Here is a 23,542-nt window from a genome sequence, read left to right as displayed (position 1 = left end):
GGTAGACGGTAGATACGGTATGTAGATACCTACAGGCTACAGCAGTACAGCAGTACCGGCCAGCAGCCAGCAGCCAGCTCGAGTCCCCCTACATAGAGCCTGCCCACGACGGAGCAGCGGAGCAGCAGAGCAGTGGAGCACTACACATCCCAGAGGCCGGAGGTCGGGGGGATGCAAGGCGAGAGAAGAAGAGAGAAAAGGCGGACGGTCCTCCGCACTGTGCAGTCTCGCCGTGAACTCGTCGGGGTTCGAACTTCAAACTTCGTTATCGATACCAAATAGAGGTAGATATCTGTCGATCGACAGGAACGGACGCAGCGCCGCGCAGGCGGGCGGGGGTGAACCGTGGGACCGTAGGTGCGTGTGCGAGCGGGGGTGCGGGTTGGCTTCGTCGTCACTGGTGACTGGATGGCTTTTTATATCTGCCCTGCATTTGGCATCCCCGGCTTTGGTGGTAGGTGCGAGTGCGAGTGCGAGTTGCTGGCTGGCACTGGCAGTTACAGCGTGTCCGCATGAAAACAAAGTATCCCGTCGCTGGGGCTGAAGTCTAGAGAAATAACGGACACTGGACAGAGGCTGGACACCATGTGGAGATCTCTACTGCCACGGCTACTATTATACTCTATTATACTCTAAGTACTAGTAGACTACCGGTATCCAAACGAAACGTGATATGTAACTACAGGATAGTTGGCGGCTAGTTACCGTAGTTAACAACGCAGTTAGAGCTTGGTAGTAAAAGTAACCAGGTAACCAGGTAGCCGGACCACTGGCTCTCCGGACTGCCGAGCTTCGACGGTGACAGTAGCCCCACTGCAGTCTCTATTATGTACAACTACTATGTAGAATGGAGCGTTTGACGTCTGGGCGTTTACCGGCAAGTTCCAGCTAGTTACCGTAATTATTGACAGCTCGCCAGCGGCCAGTCTTCCGTGGTGCTTGTCGGCAAGCTCCAACTAGTAATTGACAGCTCGCCAGCGGCCAGTCAGCACTCGGTGCCAAGTGGTTGCAACTACGGGAAAGATTAACCACAACCACAACCACAGCCACGAGTCTCGAGAGTCGAGACGCATATACAGTAAGGTAGGTAGGGTAGGCACATAAACCGTTGCAGGCGTGACGCGGCTCCGGTGACATGGCGGGCTATGTAAATACTTGGTATGTGGTACCGAGTTCCTAACTGCTCTAGAGGATACCAACCCGAGCTCGCTATCTGGATTCCGGACTGTACATACAGTGCAGACGGACAGAAGGACAGAGATAAGTATGGAATCTGGATTGTCATCATCCAGAATAGAGTACCGTAGACAGGCCACATTCGAATCTCGATGAATCATGAAACACAACCAAAAGGGCCCTTGATTACGCCCGCCCTATTATTGCCGCCGTATTGGCAGTTGGGTACCGCCTTTTTACTCTACACCTTGCCAACCACCACCACCACTCCGCCACAGACTCAATCCAGTCCGACCGCCCATCGTAACAATCTTCTCATCGTCGAAAATATACAGATACCTGGAAAGTTGCAACTGACACATAAACTGAGAAAATCATGGAACTGCACATAAAAAAACACTCCGCATTTCGCCAAACTCCACATCCCCATCCCCATCCCGCTCAAAACATGGGACACCACCCAATATACATCGCGCATAGATTCCCGGGGTCCGTCGCCTTCTTGATCAGCACCTCGACGTGGCCCTCGACGCTCAGCGGCACGGTATCCGATTCCCAAAGCCCCCTAAGCTTTGCCTGTATGCTCTCGAGGATCTCCTTCGGGGTCTCGGGGGACGGGAGGAGATCCGGAGCCTTCGCCGCCTTCTTCGAGCTTCCCGTACGCTTTACCATGTCTACGCTAGGGTCGTGAATGAACGCCTCGAGGACGGTCATCATAGTTTCCTCGTTGTGTCTCAGGAGTCTCATTGCGCTCTCGCAGGCCTTGCGGAACACGCCCTCGTAGCCGGTGACGCCAAAGGCGTCCACCATGTTTTGCGTCAGCCGGAACGGCACGCGCTCTGGCTTCTCGAAGCCGAGCCCTTTGTCGAAGAGGCAGTTGAAGTCCACGTGCACAGTGTCCCCACTGAGCTGGTCGAACAGGATGTTTTCGCCGTGGCGGTCGCCGAGACCGAGCACCGTGCCGGTCATGGACATCACCGCTGACGTGCGCGTGTAGCGCAGCCGTGCGGCGAACCAGGCGGCCGGCTCGGAGAACATCTCGAGGAACCATTCGTGGAAGATGGGCGGGTACGCGGGGAGGACCGTGTTGGAGAATATGTGGGGCTTTCTGGTCTTGGGATCCTTTATGTCGCCTGTGGCTTCGTCGAGGAGTTTGCGAGCGGTCGTGTAGTTTATGTGGATGTTCTTTTGTTTGTAGTAGAACAGCAGGATGTCACGCAGCGTCTGAACGTTGCTCACCCACTCGATCACGCCGCATTCTTCGTTGAGCGGGGTGACGGAGTATGTGCGGATGTAGAGGTTCCGCCGACTGGACTCGGCGTCGCGCTTGAAGAACCGGTTGATCATGTTGTTGAACTCCATCAGTCGTGCGTCCTTGCGGAGGTCGTCCTTGGGCTTGCAGAGGAAGGAATACACCCGCCCATCTGTGCCCTCTATACTGATCTTGCGTGGCTTCTGCAGCGAGGCCATGATGTGAACGTCATCGAAGAACCTCTTGATCGTTGGAGGGTTCGCCGCAAACGCATAGTGTCCGTGGCTCTCGATCGTATCAGTGGGCGAGGGGAGGGTGACAGTGAGCACCGCCTGTGTAGGAAGTACCAACTGGCACGGCGCCACTTCGTGGCGGAATTTGAAATCCTTCTTCAGACTGAGATGAGCCAAACGGTTGCTGAGCTCCATGTTACAGAGGTCCAGGAGTTGATCCGTCAGTTTCCGCGCTTCATTGATGAGCAGCTTCGTATCTATGGTACCAGCGGGGATTTTTCCTTTCGGCAGCGATTCCCTCAACTGCGTCAGCACCCGCTGGCCGCGCTGCGAACGTTCCTTAGACGTCGACTTCATCACGGCCATTAGAGACCACATCGACTGCTGCGGATACGTCATGACCACTTTGACAATGATGGTCTGGATCTGCGCGTACACCCTCTCGTGCGAATGGATGATCCGCGACATGAGCTGCGGCAGCGCAGTGAAGAACATCCATGCTCCCAGCTTAGTCTGATGATACCGCTCGGTCGCCTTGTGCAGATCCTTAAGCTGCTTCGCCCTCAACCTTTCTATGTGCTCCCTGTACTTCTCGGTCCCGTAAACCGCATCCAATGGCCTCTTGACCTCATCACCGAGATCCATCCAGACGGTGAGCAACCTCGGCATGGTCTGAAAGATGTATCTCGCGCCAAACGCGAGTGCGCGCATGTAATTCCGCACGATATGCACTGCGTGCGAACCGCTCAGGAAAGTTGACGACTGTCGCTGCGGTGGAAGAGCTTTTTCGGCCTCGTACAGCTTATTGTAGTGGCGTCCTAGGTAATAATGTGCCTTCTCCCACCGTTGAAACCACAGAGTAGCGTCGGTATACTTCTGGAGCAGCGCCGTCGAATGTGTCTGACCACTGGCCTCGAGCCACCTCGCGAGCAGCAGCTTGGCCCTCGCCACCCTCTGATTCTGCTGCGGCTGCGGCTGCGCCTCGAGGCTCTCCGTCGTCACCGTGAGATTCGAGTTCGTCGACACCCGAGTACTGCTTTTGGAGAGCGACAGTGGTGCCTCGGTTCCAATCTCGAGGATCTTCTTCGCGATGGCACCATTGAGATTGCGTATGGCATTCTTATGTTGACCCTCATGCCACAGGAGCTTTGCATGTTCTATCGTCGCCAGCGCCGGATTCAGCAGCGTAGCATGATGTACGGCATTATACGCCTGCTGGGTATTATCATTTTTCCTCGCGAGCTTCGCAGTGCTCAGCCAGGCCGACATGATCTCATCCGTCATATTCTTTCCCGAGAGCTGCAGTGCAGCCCTCCTCACCGCCAGAATGTACTGTTTATCCGCAGGGTATGTGCCCATGAGATTCAGCCGACTCTCGAGGGACCGTGTAAACGCGCCCGCATCGAACTCCGGCCGGTGCAGACCCTCACTAACGCTCTGTAACTCAGAGAGCGCATGTAGCTGAACGAGGAAGTGGTGGGACTGCCGGATACTTCCCGTGGCCGACTCCGTCATCGTGGTGGCAACCGTTTCTCGAGCGCTGTTGACCCACTCGACGAACGCCTCCATGTTCTGCTTGCGGAGCTCCGAAAGTGCGTAACCCATGCGGATATCGTACGTGCCGTTCGTATGCTCGTTGGATTTCGACAAATACTTATCCAGCGCGGTCCAGTTCCCCGTTACCCACGAGGCTTCAACCGCGAACGGAAGCAATCTCGTATGCGCCTGCGCCGAAGTCGCCATCATCCCATCGACCTGATGGAGCAGCGCATCGTATTGCCCCGAGTCCCGCAGAGAACTGATGAGGTCCGCCTGAACTTTGACATCGCCGGGCCTCTCAGCCAAAAGCAGCTCATACCAGCTCTGTACCGCCGTCCACTTCCCAGCCTTGCGATGCTCCAGGATCTGCTGGTCGATGTCCAACGTGGGCAGCTTCGCCGAGATCCCCGCCATCCCGTCTGGCTCGTCGATGTGCGTGTATATGCGTTGTAGTTGGACATACAGCGGTTCCATCTCATCCTCCCGCAGTTCGTTCCTCTTAGCTCTGATGTGCTGCTCCCAGTAGAGGAGAGATCGGGCGTAAGATTTGAACTCGAGTGACCGTCTTCCCATCAGCTCAGGAGGTATGGCATCCAGGATGCTGCGGACACGGCGGATGGCAGGATTCAGCTCAGAATCATCTTCCAGGGAGTAGTGTCTATTCTGCTGTTTCGCAGCCGCCGTCTTGGAGATCAGGTCGTCCTGCCGCTTGTCACGAAGCCACTTGGTCATATGGTCGATCGCCGAGAAGATGACCTCGATGCACTGCCGCAGCGTATCCTTCATCTTGGTAGTATCATAGGGCCCGCACCTATGCCTCAACACCGCGAGGAACTCCTGCGTGATGTTTTGCCTATCCGCGTCCGAGCCCGCGATTGCCGTATGCAGCACGGCGACAGGAAACAGAAACTTCGAGATGGAAATATCCTGCCCGCGGCAGATCCTTACGCACGCATCGAAGATCTGTTTAGCATTTGTCCCCGAGGCATTGCACAGGAGCTCCGTTATGATGGTCATCAGCCATTCCCTGAACGTTATGCCCGGCTTAAACAGCGGGTAAGTGAACGGCGCGCGCTGGACCCCTCCGCTCAATGAATACTTCGACTTCAGGAACGGCGTCAGCGTCTCTCGCGCCGCAGGCGGAAGGTTATCCCATCGTTTCTGCGCAGACGATTTGATTGTGGACTGCGACTTCCGCGGAACAGGATTTATCTGATTCGTGGCCTGGCAGAATTCCAGCAGCTGCTGAGCGCACCACGCCAGGAAGCCTTGCGATTTCGTATCCTGCGACGAGAGAAACTGCTTCACCACGATCTTCTCGAGGAAGAACATGGCAAATGCCGCGCTCTCGTCCGCTCGCGTGAAATTGTGAAGCACCGTCATCTCCTCCTTGACTCGGCTCGACTCGACAATGTTCGGATTGACGGCGCCAATCAAGCCAAGACACTCCGTACATAGCCGTTCGATTCGAGGCCTGGCCGGTAGGTCTGGATCTTTGAAGGTGACGATGACATCCAGGAGGCTCCGTATCATCTCAGTCACCACGGAATCCGGTTGCTGGTTCCCTCCAGAGGTGTGAATGAAAGTCTGATTCTCCTTGATGCAGTCCCTGAGTTCGACGAGCGCGTACTCCACGACGATGACATTCTCGTGTCCGCAGCGGAGAGCAAGCTGATGTAGCCGCTTCTGTGGCTGGACACCCTCACGCCATTTCTTCAAACGGGTTTCAAACTTCCTCAGGAGGGGGATTGAAGCGAACGAAGGTATCAACGCCACCGACTCCTCCAGCACCGGAGCACGAGCTTGAAACATCTGAGCAATCATATTCCGGGCAATTTCGCATGCCTCATCATCAAACAGCGACCAATACCGCAAGAGGATGGAAAACGTCTGCGAAAGCAGCGGGACTAAGTCCTCGTCGTCAAGGTGCACCACCATTATCGACCAAGTCCTCAGTGCGGTCGTGCGGAGAGCGTCGGACTCCAGCGCCGACTGGCAGCATGCACAGATCTGCGGTAGTGCACTCGTCACCGATCCGGAAGCGAGATTGAGCATCTCCTGGATTGCCTTCAGACATCGGATCTTCTCCATGTCGGTGGATTTTCCTTGTGCATTCTTCAACGTGTCGCTGAACAGCGTGCAGAGTCCAAGAACATGCGTCTCAAAGAAGTCCACTAGATAGTCGATATTTGGCGGTGGTTTCATCTTGCGGCTGGAGGTTGCCGGTGTATGAACTTCCGGCCTATACGACAACTTGAAGACGATTTTGAGAGCTTTGTGAATTCTCTCCTTCTGCTCCTGTTCTACCAGCGGGCATTCCCCGGCCATCTTTAAAAGCTCAGCAGCAATCATCAACGAATCCGGCCTAACCAGCTCCGCCAGACTCGATGTCTTAAACTCCGACGAGATAGCCTCGAGCTGCTGCATAGCATGTTTCTCGACGTTGGTGACGTCCTGTACAAGCAATACCGGCAAGATCGACGCAATGTTATCGTAGCAAGTAACCTGCACGCTACGATCCTTCCCGGACGCTTGTGCAATCTTTTGGATGACATCGGTTTCCCCCTGGACGACCAGATACGGCAGTGTGTAGGCTTGCGTGTGTGTCAGGAACTCGTTCAGGTCCATCGAGATGAATTGGATCAGTGTTTGCACGATCTGCGGCTTGGTTTGGAGCTGCTTGACTGCGATTACGCTGACGGTGCGCCAGAAAGGCGTGACCAATCTCCGTGGCTGGGTCTCGTGGGCTTGAACCAATGCATCGAGCTGGCGATCTGTCAGAAAGAAACACATTTTTCAACCACCATTCAGGTGCCTACCTCATTCAGTGCCGCACCGATCACCAGGTCATTTGGATATCCCAGGTACTCAATCAGTCGTAGAAGCACCATATTCAATTCCTGATTCACAGACACCCTTTCAAAGTCAGCAATGCACACGATCCGGTTCGCGGAGCAATTTACCTTCCAACCTGGCCCCACGCAAGCACTGTTGTTTCCGGCGTAAGCCCATCATTGGCAGTCGACAGGATTGTGAGTCCCTCCAAAATGATGGTCTTATTCTTCGACAGTAGATCGGCGTCGTGCGAGAAGTTCAAGAACGACGGCAACGCCCGACTAGGATATATCAGCACTGCAAGTTCACACCCATACGCAAACCACATACCCAGCAGCAATCCTCAGCTCCCTCCTCCCGCTTTGCAGCAGTCCCATACACCACTCGCCCATAACGGAGATTTCCATATTCAGATGCGCCGCTTCCTGCGTATGATTCATCATGCGTCTGACGGTCTCAACACCCCACGCCCTGATCTCTGGGGACTCCGCGAATTTCTCCATCTTGTGGATAGCTTCGAGAGCATCCAGGAGCTGGGCCACAGCTTCACTCACGAAGCCACGTTTCCGGCGGGGATATGGCGCATCGGAGTCACAGAAGCCACATCTGTACACGTACTCCCCCTCTGCTCCGGTCCGCTCCAGATCACCGGCGGACGCACATGCAACGAGTCCCATGGTGTGAACGGTTGTGCAGCGATCACTTTCGGATGTTTTACCGAAGCCATCCACGGTGGCGCTCTTGAGGCCGGTGAGATCGCCGGCGGCTTCTCTGTTTCCATCCTGAAGCAGGGAATACACCTTACGTACGAGCGACTTCGTCAATTCCTCTGGAGTAGATATCTCATCCTGGACGAGCCTCCGACGCTTCCTAGGACCGTAACCGTCGTCGACTGCCACCTCTTCTTGCACCGGTAGTGGAACCGCTCTCAATTTCTTGTCCAGCGCGGCGTCCTTGCATTTCCATTCTCCGCCGGTGGTAGCATTCAGCGCTTCCCTCGCCTTGGTGACCACTGTGCGCTCCTGCGTGATGTCGAGTATGAGCCTTAACAGGACGACCTGCATATCATGCCTCAGCAGCTTCCAGGTCCCTTCATCCGAGACCATCGCCAGCGCCGGCGAGAAAACGCGATCGTTGAGCAGCTCCTGGACGAGCGGCGACTCGCCGTCCGCCGAAGCCACCGCCACCAAGCTCAGCACAATCCCAGCGACCGCCTGTTCCGCGATCTGGCTCATCTGCTCAACGGGGCGCTTGAGCGTATCCACGACGCAGCAGACGGCAAACATGTACAGTCCATCCAGCTTCCCCTGCGTCTGCGCCCCCGCTTCCACCGCTAGTAGATCCAACGCCGTAGCCACCGCCCTTAATATCTCAGTACACGTCCCCTCCGCCTTCTCACGCATGACCGGCAACGACTCCCACGAGGCCATCATGACGCCCCAAATCTTTGCCAGGCCCTGCTGCGCAGCAGTGAAATGATCCGCGATGCTTCTGATGCCGGGAAGATGCCTCGTCCTCCTTTCGGCGGCGACAATCCGTGCCAAGATGATAAAGATGTTTACTGCCACCAGCGCCGCGCTCTCCGTGTCCGACAGACTGAAGCGTATCGTGCGCGGATCAAATTTGGGCAGGTTCTTGCGGATCGACCCGTCCATGCTGAAGTCAGACGGCGGGAGCTCAAGCGCGTAGATTCCCGCGAGAGTGTCCTTCACCGTCGTGGGGCTTTGGAACGACGAGGCAATACCTTAGGTTTTCACAGAGCACCCAATCAGCGGACATTCCCCATGAGGCAGCAGCAGCAGAAGAAAACAGCAGCAAGTCACACGTGAAACCAAAGACACTGCACAACACCACAACACAGATGGAGAAAAGAAATGGTTATTACAATTTAAGCAGCCGCGGAAGTACCCCGCAACGGTCCTAAGATGTTTCCAATGCTGCGGCAAGGATCCGACCGCAAACAGTATCGCCTCCAGCGTCTCGACCAGATCCTTCGCCAGCGGCCTAGCCTTGTAATGTCCCAGCAGCGGAAACAGCCTCGGAAACAGCCAGAGATATAGGAACAGCTGATCTGGCTGTGCATTCTCCGCGGATACCACAGGCGGCGAGTAAAACAGCACGGCAGGAGTCCTCTGTATGGTAAGCCTGATGACGAGCAGACTATTCCCTGCCTGCCTCAGCGTCTCGCTGGAATCCGCAAACGGATCCTCATCCTGCGCCAGCAGGACCGTGAGGCCGGCACTAGTAACAACCTGGAGGACCTTATAGTTGGTAGCAACGTCCTCCTCGTGGCCGCCCGCGCCACCCTCGTCAGGCCCCAGTATCTCCGCCAGCAGCTGCTGGAACGCATCCCGGTTCGGCAGCCCGCCCGTTCCGCCGCCCGCCCCGCCGCCCCCGCCCGCCTTGCTGTAGTTCTGTACGATCACCGCAATCGATGATGGCGGTGGTGCTTGTGTTTGCGTTGGAGCTTGTGTTTGGGGTGCTGCCGCCGGCGTCATCGCTCGTAACGAGAACGGCGCGGGTGGAGGCCGCATGCTGCCGCTGCCCCCTCCGCCTGCCCCAACGATTGGACCGCCCTTCGGGTACACCCCCGATTTGCGCCGCGATACCGACATGCTGTGTTTAGTAGTGCGCCGGGAGCGGCGGCTGCTTCATCACTCGACGTGCGTGGTAGGTTTTTGTCGTGCGGATTGAGTTGGTGTGCGTGCGTGGTCGTGGTCGTGGTGTGGTTCTGGTGAGGCGTGGGTGCTCGATGATGTGCAGGTGGGGATACTTTGGTAGACGCGACTCACGCCCCCAGTCTCACGTGTCGGGAAAACGCGACACGCAATGCCAAGCCGGAAGTTTCCGAATCACATGCGGCCACTCGATCATTCTCATATGGTCCATTTCACCAATCGTCACTTCGTAGCTTAAGGAGTAATGGAACTGCAACCGGTAGAGAGATTATCTATATAGACGTTGACACGGTGGCCTTGCCGGTATGTAGGGAAGCGAAAGGGCAAACAGGTGCACAGCGGCTTGTGTCGACGCAAATTCAGGATGACGATGAAGTTATGCGGTTCCTTCCTTCGACACATGAATGGAAGAGCCAGTTTTGGGCCGGGCGGAGAGCAATAGGGAACCCACATCGAGCTCGCGGCCAGCGGTCGGAGACAGTGAGGTGGAACCGGATGTTTGTACAGCCATGATCTGATAAGGTCGAATGCTATGATGATGAAACAAAAAAAAGAAGAGCCAGTTGTAGTTGTAACCTCGCTGACACAATGCAATAACATTGACTCTCTGACCAAGAAATTGAGCGGCTCCACTTTCTTGTACCAATCAGCATCTGTATAGGCTTCGTTTGATCGGAGACATGAAGGTATCATTTGATTACAATGTACTGGTTTCTGGACATAGAAGAGGTGAATTTGTAGTGTTTGGAATCTAGTGGTAGAAGGCTGTTCCGGCTGGTCGTCCTCTATAGTATTAGTTCCGAGTCGATATTTCCACCCCTTCCACCATAAGTCTTGAAAGTTCTGTGTTTTTTTTGGCATACCTTACCTACACATTTGTCTGTTTCACCAGATTCTCCCAATCCTGCTCCTGCTCCTGCCACAAAAACCTGAAAACCAATCAGTTGCCGCCATCTCCGCAGCCTTCATGGTTTCCGGAAGATTGATCTTTATTGGATGTTCCGCCTTCCTTTCCATTGGATTGAAAAAAACTCTGGTCCTGCAGTTCACGTTTTTTTTTGAGCGCTTCAATATCGATTTCTTAGACTTGGTCGTAGTATTCGCCGGTGTAGCAGTAGAGTCCGCCGGTGCCCCGTCTGCAACAGTCAACATGACTGCCTGTTTGTGGCTCGAGTCCCTGCCTCATAACCTCTGTATCAGTCCTGCTGCTCATTGTCTGGTATTGGCACCGACGGCGACTGGCATGGTAGCAATCGTGACTGCCACCAACACAGCTGCAACCAGACTAATCGAGAGAGTGAGCTGTGTGGTTGTGTAGACGCACTGCCGCCTCCTAACTGGGCATACTATGCACAGCAACAAATCTACAGTCGGCGGATATGTAGGGGATAGTATTCACGCATGCTCAATCGTTCCCGATGGTGAATACACATTTTACCCTCGTTGGTGACATAAACCAGAGCGTTATTGAAATATCTCTCAGATCTCTCCAGCATCTCCCGCGTACACGAACGTTCTCAACATCTAAATCAACATCTAAATCCCATCCCCCTCGCCCCCCTTGATTATACAGTAAGTACAATTATAAGATAAATCCAAAACGATATAACAAATAAGCCACCAAACCACCAAGCCCCCGTACTTATGTACATCTAACGCACATATACTCTACTCTACATCCCACATCACATCACTGCATACTTCATACCTCATTGCACACCCCACCTCCCACCTCACACCTCATAGCTGCCCCCCCTCGCCCTCGCCCGCCTCGGGGCACTTCCACTGGGTCTTAACAAACTCCAAAATGAGCTTCGTGAGGGTATCCTCATATCCCATATACATCTCAAACCCAGTTCTATTCCACCTATCACCTCCCTCGATATCATTAAGCGCCTGCGCGACGCTCCCCGCAATGAAGTCAAAGAACACGACGTCGACCTTCTCCGGCTTGGTTCCATCCGCGGGGAACTCCGCGTTGGACTGCAGCACCTTTGGCGCGGGATATCGCGGCGTGCCGATGTGCACCACGTCGTCGCCGGGATCGGTGGCCGACCAGGCGTCGGACGTCGTGTAGCCCTTGGTCAGGTTGTAGGCCATGCCGAGAACGTGCTGCTGGCGCTCGCGGCGGCGGACGCGGTGCAGCGGCGTGTTGGGCGTGATCGGGGACTCGCCCATCGCCGCGGCGGCGGTCGAGTACGGCGAGGCGTCGTTGATGAACCATTGCAGGAGCTTTTCGGCTACGGAATAGTCCACGTCCCGCGCGAAGTGGAAGCGGCTGGTGAAGGGGGACACAAGGAATGACGTGTCGTATGTAAACGCTCCCTTGAACACGTCGAAGCGCTGGCTGCCGCCGTTGATGAAGATCATGTGAGGCACCTCTGCACGGTTTGGGTTCCGGACCATCACGGGCAGGAGCGTGGTGGTGAGGTAGGAGTACCAGTTGGACTCGCTAGGGTAGGGAGAGCTACGGGATGTTAGGAGCGGTGGAAGGAGGGAGGATTACGGGACAACTAACTGTGATAACGAAAAGTCCTGCGGCGCACACCCAATCAACTCATTCAGCAGCAAGTCCTGTCGGTGTGCGGTGATATCCTCGGTCATCCGGATTCCCTCTAGCGTATCAAACGTCTCCACATCCGTTCCGGAATGGTGCATAAACCCGTCTCTATTGAAATCGATATATCTCCTACTCGTCCTGACCTCGGCATCCTTATTCCCGCGCCACAAGCCCTTTCCGGAAAGACTCAGGAACCCGGCGGTCTCGCAGTACCGTCCGGATTGCAGTGCGCTCGACTTCTCGTCGAACACCTTGAAATTCCGGATATGCGAGTGCCCGCCAAAGAACTGGATCTGCTTATCCGGGTTGACCGCGCGGATGGCATCATGGATCTCCTGCATCTCGCCGGTGTTAAGATCGACATGCGACACGACTAGGAACATGTCGACATCGGGATTGCTGATTTCCTTAAGGAACCATGGCTCCTTCAGAACCAAAGACACGGGCTTGACGCGGGCGATGGGGTGTGCCCCCGTGAAGTTGAAGATGAAGCCGAACGCGGTGATGGTGAGGTTTTTGCGTGGCGTGGTGAAGGTCAAGCTGCGGTTGGCGAAGGGTTTCCAGGCGCCGTCGATATCGATATCGATGTTGGACGAGAGATAGCGGTCGCCAAAGTACGGGACCATCTCGAGGTGCTCGAGCAGCGCAGTCGTGCGGTTGTAGAGCTCATGATTTCTATCAACCTCCCATCAGCCACACACACCACACACACTCATCCCCTTTCTCTCCACATCACTTACCCCGTCGTGAGAATATCCACATCCCACTTCCTGACCAGACTTCTAGTGACGTATCCCTTGGGATTACTCGCGTCCCAGAGGCCATTCCCCTCCGCGCGGTCACCACTATCCAGGACGTACAGATCCACGCCGTTCTCCTCGGCCCTGCGCCGCATGTGGCTGATGAACGAGATGTAGTCCCCAAGGTCCGCCGAGTACTGCGGTTCCTGCAGGTGGCCCGCGTGCCAGCCGTGGTTGTCGGTCGTGTGCAGGAAGTTGATGTCGCCCCAGACCAGCTCGCGGAACTCCTGGTTTGGAGGCGGGCTGTGGGATTCGGGCTGGATGGCCGTGCATAGCTGCAGCAGCAGCGTCGTGAGTGCCGTGACCGTCGTGAGTTTCCCCATAGCTGTATGTATGATACGTGAAGCCGTAAAGGAGGGTGAAGGAGAGATGGGGGGCGCGGAGGTGGTTGGATGAGAGAGGCGGAGGACCTGGATGGGACCCCGTGGGAGCTGCCTAAGCTCTGCGGTATAAGGCGCATGGCTGGCGAGCTAAATGTGCGGAACAAGGAACCCTGCACTTCGGATGACCCGTAAGATAGGAGGATATGGTACGCAGGGGGCTAGCTCACATGCGCATCCATCTGCCTCATCTGGTACCTGGTATGCAGCCTCAAAATCCCCCGAGTTCCGACTCACAGGCCATCACCATAAACTATCCAATGGAATCGGTATTTGATACTCGAAATCTAGGAAGATGCCCAAAATGACATGACCGACAGTGAGAGTGACAGAGCCCATGCAACAAAAGAGCAGTTGAGTACAAAAAATCCATCCGTTCAGTCTCAAATCCTAGGCACAAAAAAGATAGGAAATGAAATGATAAAAAAAAAGAGAGATAAACACCTAGTCCCAGGTGCATCAGAAAACATTTGACGTCTTCGAGGGAGGAGGGAAGGCATAGCAAGATCAAAGGCCCATCATAAATACAAGGTACAGAAGTCCACAATGTTCATCCAGAAAGAAGCAAAACAAAACAAAAACGTTAAACTAATACGACTATGGCTTCTCGCCCTTATCGCTTCCCATAGGCGTCGCTGAACTGGCAGCAACGGCGGTAGGGAACTCACTACTGACATCCTTCGAACTGACAACAGGACTACCGGAGTACGGGGTCAGAGCTCCGGGAGACGGTGTATCGGTGATGATAGTGGGTCCCATCGTCTTAGGTGAGACTCCCTCGCCGCTGCTCCGGTCCCCTCCCAACGTAGTGATAGACGCATTGGCCAGACCCTCCGTGATACCAGCGAGGCTGTGGCTCTCGTCAAGCATCAGATTGCTCTGCTGTAGGATATCCTGGTAGACTCGTCTTCCCGGATCCGCCTTGCGCTTAGCCTTCTTCTTGTCCCGCTTAGACGATGGGCGGACGACGATGACGGGGACCGGTGAGTGTTGCAGGCAGTACTTGGATACGGAGCCGGGGAGGAGTCCTTGCAAACCGCCTAGAGAGCGACCGCGAGTCCCGACGATCAGAATGACGGGCTCATAGATGTGAATCTGAATTAGGATGTCAGAAAATCTCCGACGTGGGACGGAATCCCCCATGTCTTGTGGTGACATACCATTCGCTGGATCGTTTCGTGCACTTTGCCAACAGCATACTCGAGGATGATGGAAATAGACTTCTCCTCTTCATTCTTCTCGATGATCTGATCGAGCAGCTTCCTCGCCTCCTGTCTGTACAGCCTCTCCTGCAGTGCCATGTCGCTACTGATCTTACTATCCTTATCGACGACTCGCAGGCAGACGATCTCGTCGCCATCGTCGACCAGCTCATCGATCAACCATTCGAGGGCGAACTCCGAGTAATCGTTCTGATCGGTGCCGCACAGGAATGTGCGGGATCGGCGACTGTAAGAATAGTCTCGGTGCTTAGACTTCAGCGTGAGAGAGAAATCGGATGCATCCTTATTGTCGAAGGTATCGAACGAGACGCGCTTCAGGAACGCACTGCGACCAGATCCACGTGGGAAGAAGTTAGCCTAGGGTTTCATGCGGGATGCGGATGACGATGCTTTTTCTCTTCTTCTGCGGTATGCATATCTGTGTTCACGAGAGATCTCATGGCACTATCACGAGTGTGTGGCGGCATGTGAGAGGGTACAGAGAGCGGGGGTGGTGAACAGGAACAGCAGGAAAGGAAGAAAAAATGTCAGGTGGGGGGGGGGGGGGGGGAGGGGAGGGGGAGAGGGTATGGGGGGTATGGGAGGGGGTATGGGGGTATGGGGGGTTTGGTTTGGTTTGGTTCGATTTTGATTTGGATGGGAGGGGGGTAAGGTAGGGTTCCACATACGGAGGAGGTGGGGGTGAAGACAGCGAACGTCCTGTGCGAATGGACCCTGAGATACTTGCGGGACCGGGTGCGGGAGTACCAGGAGTCGGAGCCGCGATGACAGTGGTGGACGCGAACGATGGTTGCCTACGACTCTCCGAAGCTGGGATTTCGGGGAGCTTGTTCCAAGCTATGGACGTCCGACGATTGTCCTTGTCGACGCTTGTTCGTGGTGTACCGGCGTTTGACGGGGGTGCTGAAGTCATCCAAATGAAGACGTGACGGAAGGAGCTGAGTTGTTTTTTGTTCTGTCGAGGGGGGTGGCGGCGGTGGTGGTGGTGGTAAAGGAGGTGGAGGTGGAGGTGGAGGTGGTGGTGGTGGTGATTGTTGACGTAGTGGTCGGCTGGTGGTGGTCGTAGTCGTGGCGGTGGTCGTGATCGTTTACGTATAGTAGTGGTTGTAAGGTGGTGATGGTCGCGGTGGTGGTCGTGCGGGATGTTCTGGGAAGAAGGAGCTAGGAGTAGGACGGAAACCTAGATAGCTGTCCGGTCGGTCTCGTCTGACAACGGTCGTGGCCGTATGCAGTCTGGATGCGGCGGTTTGGTGATGGGTGGGATAGTGCACGTTGCTGAAGATTGTTTCGCTAACGCAACAGTGCGGCTGCTGGGGGGTTGGGGGGGAGGGGGGGGGAGTGGTCGACAATTGGCTGTGATACCGATCTCTCTGGGATTTTTCTTATTTTTATTTCTGTTTGGGCTGTGATTCGTGGTGGAGCGAGCGAGCGAGATGAAGATGATGTGTGCGTGTGAGGTGCACGGCGGGGTGGGGTGGGGGGGAGGGGGGGGACAAGCAGGAGCAGGAGCAAGAGCAGCAGCAGCAGCAGCAGCAGCAAGCAGGTAGATAGACGATGAGTGCACAAGGGGCGGTTCTTGTTCTCTGGGTACCGCACTTAGTCAAGAATCCCCCTCTCCTTCACAGCAGATGATCCATGAGCTCAGCAGCAGCAGCAGCAACAACTGTGCTCTAGTTACTCTAGCTCGCGGAGATTCCAAGAATCTTGGAGACTAGATATTCTACCTAGTCGAACAGGGCTGCGAAAAGCAGAGCCGAGCCGTGGCCGCGTGCGGTGATCCGTCGCCCGTTTGCAGTGGAGAGGAGAGGACGGATGCGGAGCACACGAAGCCGTACCGCACCGCAATCGGTACCGGTATCAAAATTGGGATCGTCGCGAGTGCTTTCTCTCCAGCTCACCGAACAGGCCGGATGGAGTGGAGTGGAATCGAAGTCCACATCCATCGCGGACCGGCTCGAGATCGGCTCGCTGGATGTAACTACTGGAGCCCAGTCTTTTTTTCCCTCTTTTTTTCTGTAGTTTAATCGTCATTGGCATTGGCATTAGCATTCGACGGTGTTAGATCATGGCAGTTACGAATACATGCTGGGGCTCAGAGTGCTGGGCAGTGCTGGGCACTACCTACTTGTTAGTCCTCTTGGTAGTTTCCTTCGACTTCCAAGCTCCTCTATGGACGAGTGCTGGAGTCTGGTCGTCGGTCGTCAGTCGATATCGACACTTGAATACCTATTGTAACTAGCACGTATGCGTATGGTATTGGTACCAGTGCATACAGTACATCAGCCAGCTCTCCACTCCCCACCACTCCCCACACCCCATCCGCACAGCGCGGCCGTTTGCTGAGCTACTCTAAGTACCCATACCCGCCGCGCCGTATCTACCGTGGAGTACCGGAATGTACGGTACATATGATGTATGATATGTATGCAGCTGAGATTGTCGCGAATGCGGGAGATCAACATCCCACACACACACGCACGCACACACAGCCCAAGACACGGCACTTTCTGCTTCCTCTAGATACACCACTTTCCACCCTGACCGTCTTCTCCCTGCCTCCTCCTCCCTCCCTCCTCCCTCCCTCGCCGGAAGAGTGGAAGAGAGAGAGAGCGAGAGAGATGTAAATGCATGATGTGGCCAAGAAAGATGTAGCATAGTATACAAAGCATACCCTACGTACGTAGAGGGCGTATGCACATATACCTACGGCTGACCTAGCGGTCCACGGCCTGTGGCCGCAGTCCGGCTTCCTTGATCTGATGCTAGGGTGCTTTATGTCCTTAGCATCCACCCCGTCGTTGACCTGATAGCTTGGGGGCGGGGGCGGGGGGGGAGCCAGAGTGGGGAGATCCTGAGGGGGCGGGGCGAGGGGTGAGGAGTGAGGACGGGGGCGAGGGGGGCGAGGGGGGCGAGGGGCAAGGGCGAGTGAAGACCTGAGGGGTGATGGAGACCTGAGGGGCGAGTGAAGACTGAGGAGCAGCAGCAGCAGCAGCCACGGCGGCGGCGTATGTGCCGACACGCTCCACCCCCCTCAAGCCGTTCGTTCGCGGGGTACTCTGTTGTGAGTGTGCTCAGTGGGCTCAGTGAGGGGGAGGGGGATCGCTGGCACATTTCCTGATTATCTAGAGTAGATACCTGAGTACATGCCTGAAGACCTGAAAGCTCGAGACCTGAAGACCTGAAATCCGAAACCATCTCGCGGCATGTTCTGCTGCCTGAGTTAACGTCCGTACGTCCACACATCCGCGGGGTATACTCTAGCAGTATACTCCAGTCGTATACTCTAGCAGTAGAGTACCTCGTAGAGTGCGGAGGCGGGCGGGCGGGGCGGAGCATTCGCTCCTCATCCTCCCTCAGGTTTACTCACTCATACTCATACGGTACTACTCTACTCATAGTTACTACCGTATGACAACCTATGATAACCTATGATAACCTATATTACCGTACCTATTGTGCTCGCCCTCTCTCTCTCACATACAATCTCGCACTCTCGAGAAATTGAGATCGCATAGCAACGACTCGTTGGGAATAGTTTCCAGAACGGCTATGTATCATATGAGCCCTCAAGAGTCAACCTCAGTCGTGACCCAGTGAGAGTATTGCGCACGAACACGCAGTGAGTGAGTGAGTGAGCGTACCCAAAACACACACACACACACACGTTCCGCCCTACCTCGCCCACAAATTCACAATGTGTCATTCCCCACCCCTCCCTCCCCCGCAGTGTGCGAGTCTGGAACTCACGCCTGCCCACGCCCACCCTTCCCACGCCCCACGCCCACCCACCCGCCCGTGCACACCACGCACACGACACATCCACATCCACAGCGTACATCCTCGCTCGCTCGTCTAAGTGATGTGATGTGAGGAGTGCGCAAGCGAGCGAGGGAGCGAGTAACGAGAAACGTATCACCGGTAGTTATGATGTATGGTGTATGATGTAGTATGTAGACTTAATTGTGTTGTGCATTGTATTTTGCATTTGGTTCGCCTTTTGGCTTGAACTACCCCATCCATCCAACCAGACTATCCGTCCGTCCGTCAAGACAATCAACAGATCCAGCTCGTCACAAGACGGCGATCATGTTATGTCCCCTTTCCCCTTGCCCCGCTCCTCCTCCTGATCTTCCTCCCAAACACCTAATGACACAGAGTAGAGATATATACAGCTCCCCCGCCCCACCCCACATGACACTATATACCCAGAAAGAAAGATGTGGTCGCAATAAAATAAAATAAAAAAGATGCACTGCTAACGAGTTCCCCTTCCCCGCATCATGACGAAAAGAGAAGAACGCCAGCCCATGAAATATAACCGAAGGAAAAAAAACTCGAAATTGAAAATGTGAGAAGGAAAAAAAACTAAAATCCGCTAGATGAAAAAAGGACGACGCTTCCCAAAAGACGAACCCCGCACCAATGATGTTGTAGACAGAAAGAAAATCGTGAGGATGGCGAGACGTGATATCTAGAAGGTGGATATCATCGTTGGTAATAGCCGATCCTCAAACAACACCTCTGTGCTGTCGTGGTCGTCGTGTAATGTCGAGCTGAAGTAGGAGATTGTTCGCAGCTCCTTCTCGGACATTGGGTAGTGGTGTTCGACGGGTTGTGGTGGTGACGGAGGCGCATGGTCGTCTTCCTCGTCGTCGTCGGAAGCGTCCGAGCATAGCGAAGGTGGTCGGTGCGATGTTGTTCGCGTCAATGTGAACATGCCATCCTCCTCCTCGTTCTCGTACTCGTCGTCATCGAAATCGGCCTCGACCTCTTGCACTTCGATCACTGCTGCGCGTTGCGGCTGCGGCTTCGCTGGGTAGGCTGTTCGTCGCGTCTGCTCGTAGTAGACCTCCTCGAACTCGTCCTCCTCCTCCTCATCGGAGTCCTCCTCGTACTCCTCGTCCTCGTCGGACTCTGATTCTGTGTCGGACTCGTAGTCGGCGGCCAGGGAACCGTACTCCTCGGTGTCGTACTCGTTTCCTCGGACGGTGTTCTGGTACCACCGTTCCTGCTCTGCTTCGGCTTCCGAAAGGTGGATCATGAGGGAGTCTAGTAGGTTTGCATGTCCTGCGAGATTGTCAGCGTCCGAAACGAGAAAGAACAAGAGAAGCGAAGTGAGGTTACATACCGACTAGGAGTCTGAGGTTGTGGTCTCCTCGGGAGGCCTCAGAAGAGAGCTTTCCTCGTGCTTTGCGGGCGAGCTGGAATGTTTGTGCGATGCTCATCTTGTCGGTTCTTCGTGGGAAGGGAGTAGCAGTAGGAATGTCGAAGGTGATTTTGGTGGTCGATGGTGGTGAAGAGAAGTGTGTGGGAGAGGCAGCCATTTTAAGTTATACAGGATAAGGATAGGGATAAGGTGCGTAGGGAGCTCAGGTGTGTGAGTCGAAGTTCGGGTTGGCTGTGGGTGGCTATGGGTGGGGGGGGAGGAAAGTGTGCGGGTGGGATTGTGAATTTGGCTGTACGGTTGGATGTGTGTGGTTGCTCTGCTCTGTTCTGCTGCGGGAATGAGTCAGTAAATATGCCTTTTATTTATTGAATGGAGCGGACGGGGTGCACGGGCGCACACATACCGAGAACTTGGGATTATTGTCAATCAGGACGCTATTGCTCGTTTGGGAAGCGTTCGGCAAAAAGCCAAGATCTCCACTTTCCGTCTTGGTGCCGTGGGCGCTTTTCCTGCCAACCAGCGCCTTATCGTTCGCAGCAAGCAGCGACCGAGATCCGTGCAGCTGTCTGTGTGTGTGATGGTTGGTGTTGTCGCTGCAGATATGTAAGGTGCCAACTAGCGATGTTCGCGGACCTTGTGTGGAATGGGCGGTGGTGAATAGGTAAGTGCGGACTTAGGTGGGCACTCTAGGCGAATCGGCGGGTCAAAGGGTCCAAGTTCGGGGGGCAGTTTCCGAAGACGATGCTTGCTCGGCGAAGACGGCGGGGAGAATCGTCGTTGTTTGAGTTTTTCTTTCGTTCGGGGGGTTTTCGACAAAGGATTTTCTTCACTTGGTGGACGCTAGAAACCGATGGAGAGATGTGATCGTGAAGGGCGAGGAGGGGATGGGGGAGGGGGAGGAGCAAAACGAGACGGGGCTGCTTACTTGTAGTGATACGTTTAACCTTCCCCCACGCGGGCACTCTGGGTGCCGAGGGCGGCGTTTCGATGTTTCCAGCACATCGTCATCACCAAATTATTGATCTGATCACATCACACCGATCAGGGTCCTGCCCAGCCTGTGTTTGTTGCTCGCTCGCGTTCGGATGTAGGACGGGCCTTACAGATTCCACGGCCGTCGGGCTTTGTCAAACCCCGGAACCGCCATACCAGGAGGACTCATCATGCTCGCGGAACACCGGCACATGCTGGGATTCTGCGACCGCAGCCACATGCTCACATAACTCACAACCACGACCACCATCACCGCACGCCATCGCAGGATGTCGTGAGTCGGAGCTGCGTATGTAATCTGGCTGGCAGACTGGCTGGCCGGGTCCGACTTACTCGTTTCGTCGCCGCAAGCGAACCGCCAGCAGCAGAAATCCGCAAGCAGACTGTTGACAGCATGCACCCCTCTGGGAACTAGAAAATAGCTTCGACTTTCCCTCGCGGATGTGTCTGGCTCCCCCAGGCATGCCAGCGGCCAGCAGCACACCATTCACCTGGCAGGGCCAGCCAATCGCGTTTCTTCCCCGGCACGAACTCCCCTCCCACAACGGACGCTGCTGCTGCCGCTGCTTGCTGATGCTGATGCTGATGCCAGTTCCGATATCCTGCTTTCGCGTTCGACGATCCGCAACCGGCAGTCAAACGTTAAACCTCGACCACGGAAAAGAATCCCCCTCCCATCTCCCCCCTCCCCTCCGATCCTCAAGATCCTCGAGATCCCCGCTTTTTCGCTAATTCCATGACATTTCCCACCTTTCACCGCCACGGCGATGCGGATGGGTGGGCGGTGCTTAGGAAGCGGAGTTCCTCATCCACCCTCCATCCGACAGGACAGACAGACATCATGACGCACTCTAATTGCTTATTTGTAAGGCTCGTGGACACCTTCCGCTGTCGCTGCGAGTCATCCATCACCAGCAAGGCCATCATCCGCACATCACACCTGCATCCTCCCCTCCCCTCTTTGGCAGACGGGACAAAGTAAACTCCGCGTGCCTCCCCAAGCAGGCAGGCAGGTAGGTAGGCAGGCAAGCGGGCGGGCGGGCCAGAGTCATCACTCTTTTTTTCTCCTTTTTTTCGCCTATCGGGTTTGGCGGATAAGTCCGACCGCGAGCCCGAAAAAACCCCCCATCCCTCCGCCCCCTCCCCAAGAAACGGCAAATTGGCGTGCGAAGCACTCTATCCAACCATGGAACCGACCCGAACTGGGAATGTCCTTCCTCACACATACATACATACAAAACACACATATCCGAAAACCCCCCCCCAACCCCTCCCCTCCCTTCCCCTCCCTTCCCCTCCCTTCTTCATCTTCTTCGAATCCTTCTGCTGCATAGAGCACCTACATGCATGCAGTTTCTCCGGAGCTGGAGTGCATGCGCGGATTTGTTATCGATGGACGGGAAGGAAGGCTTTGCGCTTTTCGCTTTCCCCTTCCCTTAAGGCCCCTTTGCCCCTTCCGAGGAAAGGACCGGAAGGAAAAAATCGCGCCAAATTACCGACATCGAGCCGTAGCCTGTAGGTAGAGTACGGACCGGCGGCCGGCGGCGAGCAACGAGCCGCGAGCGAGTTCTGCTGGAGCTATTACCGGTAGTATGGATAATAGCACTCGTGTGTATAGCATATGCCTCCCTCGAGAGTCGAGACACCATGTAGTCACCGTAGCACATGCTCGGCGATAGCAGTAGGTACCCGTGTCTCCCCGTCCGTCGGAGAAAAGTGTTGCAGCCTTGCAGGTACTCACACATATACACGGAGTTACACGTTCCTACTCTTGCCTGGTTGCTTGCCTACATTCTTATTCACCTACACACACTGCCGGTACATATGATGCACCACTACCACTCGTTCTGCCGGAACGGAAACATAGATGTTCACGGCCAAGCGAGCTCGCTGGTTCGCACCACACGATTCGGCAGGATGGAGGCGGTTCCGGTCCCCGGATGACCGCGAATCAAAGTTCAAACATATTCTATCTATGTTTGTAGAGTACAGTACCGGTGTATCCAACACACGAGTACGGATCCAACAGCTATCTCGAAGAGATTACCTGTGACTCGAGCAGAGTAGATACCCAAAACCTATAAAAATCACTGTACGCGTTACTTGGGAGTTGGCTATACCGGTTATACCGTATCTACTATACATACAGGGTAGAGTGCTGGCTTGCTGGTTGGCTGGCTGGCTTGCGAAACGCGGGCTGTGATTTGGCGGAATGAAGGACGAGTACCTACCCACCGTAGGTACTCTGCTGCACCGCCCGGCCGGCCGGGAAATTGGGCGTGCGAATACGACCTACCAACCTACCGGGCGTACATATCTTGATGGTTTTGGGTGGTTTTGGGGTGCGCGTTCGTGGAGCGGTTCGTTTGGACGTCGTTATAGTAGTTGCAACTTGCCTGGGTATGTCGACAGTCGACGTCCTATTCGCAATACCTACTCTACGTCTCGCCGTCTCGGATGGATATAAAACGTAACGAGTGTGGCGCAAGCTATTGGTATTGGGGTATCACCAACTGGCAACACGTTACACATATCCCCGACTCCTCGCGGATCTTTTTTTGGAGGTCGTGTCCACTGCCTACTGTCCAGTCGTTCTGTTCGGCCGTCTCGGCCTCGGGGTCTTAAACGTCCTGGAGATCGTACTCGTATGTATTGGTACTCGGGGTTGCGGTGCTGCGGTGTCGCGGACGCCGGCGTCCGCGTGGT

General features: G+C 55.1%; 5 protein-coding genes across 5 annotated transcripts; all 5 read right to left on the bottom strand.

Moving 5' to 3' along the window:
- Positions 1-1,354: 1,354 nt before the first annotated feature.
- On the bottom strand, positions 1,355-9,804 carry BZA05DRAFT_437806 (uncharacterized protein). The gene is made up of 5 exons (XM_051486460.1): positions 8,921-9,804; positions 7,366-8,779; positions 7,164-7,316; positions 7,020-7,116; positions 1,355-6,966 (listed from the first exon to the last, which is right to left on the bottom strand). The coding sequence occupies exons 1-5, from the start codon at positions 9,648-9,650 to the stop codon at positions 1,618-1,620; spliced, it is 7,743 nt and encodes a 2,580-aa protein (XP_051337651.1). The 5' UTR covers positions 9,651-9,804; the 3' UTR covers positions 1,355-1,617.
- Positions 9,805-11,365: 1,561 nt separating this feature from the next.
- On the bottom strand, positions 11,366-13,579 carry BZA05DRAFT_122376 (Metallo-dependent phosphatase-like protein). The gene is made up of 3 exons (XM_051478698.1): positions 13,014-13,579; positions 12,232-12,948; positions 11,366-12,180 (listed from the first exon to the last, which is right to left on the bottom strand). Exons 1-3 carry the CDS (start codon positions 13,394-13,396, stop codon positions 11,454-11,456), a joined length of 1,827 nt encoding a protein of 608 aa, XP_051337650.1. The 5' UTR covers positions 13,397-13,579; the 3' UTR covers positions 11,366-11,453.
- A 471-nt stretch (positions 13,580-14,050) lies between these two features.
- Positions 14,051-15,589, bottom strand: BZA05DRAFT_446906 (uncharacterized protein; the record flags this gene model as incomplete). Its single annotated transcript, XM_051487114.1, has 3 exons — positions 14,051-14,548; positions 14,614-15,001; positions 15,345-15,589. The coding sequence occupies 3 exons, from the start codon at positions 15,587-15,589 to the stop codon at positions 14,051-14,053; spliced, it is 1,131 nt and encodes a 376-aa protein (XP_051337649.1).
- A 1,500-nt stretch (positions 15,590-17,089) lies between these two features.
- On the bottom strand, positions 17,090-18,360 carry BZA05DRAFT_122361 (uncharacterized protein). The gene is made up of 2 exons (XM_051478697.1): positions 17,824-18,360; positions 17,090-17,446 (listed from the first exon to the last, which is right to left on the bottom strand). The coding sequence occupies exons 1-2, from the start codon at positions 18,010-18,012 to the stop codon at positions 17,132-17,134; spliced, it is 504 nt and encodes a 167-aa protein (XP_051337648.1). The 5' UTR covers positions 18,013-18,360; the 3' UTR covers positions 17,090-17,131.
- Positions 18,361-19,147: 787 nt separating this feature from the next.
- Positions 19,148-19,901, bottom strand: BZA05DRAFT_426535 (uncharacterized protein; the record flags this gene model as incomplete). Its single annotated transcript, XM_051486013.1, has 2 exons — positions 19,148-19,743; positions 19,805-19,901. 2 exons carry the CDS (start codon positions 19,899-19,901, stop codon positions 19,148-19,150), a joined length of 693 nt encoding a protein of 230 aa, XP_051337647.1.
- Positions 19,902-23,542: the final 3,641 nt, after the last annotated feature.

Source organism: Tricharina praecox (assembly GCF_024521635.1).
Source record: "Tricharina praecox strain CBS 144465 chromosome Unknown BZA05scaffold_20, whole genome shotgun sequence".
Taxonomy (NCBI): domain Eukaryota; kingdom Fungi; phylum Ascomycota; class Pezizomycetes; order Pezizales; family Pyronemataceae; genus Tricharina; species Tricharina praecox.
This window is presented reverse-complemented; position numbering and strand designations above follow the sequence as displayed.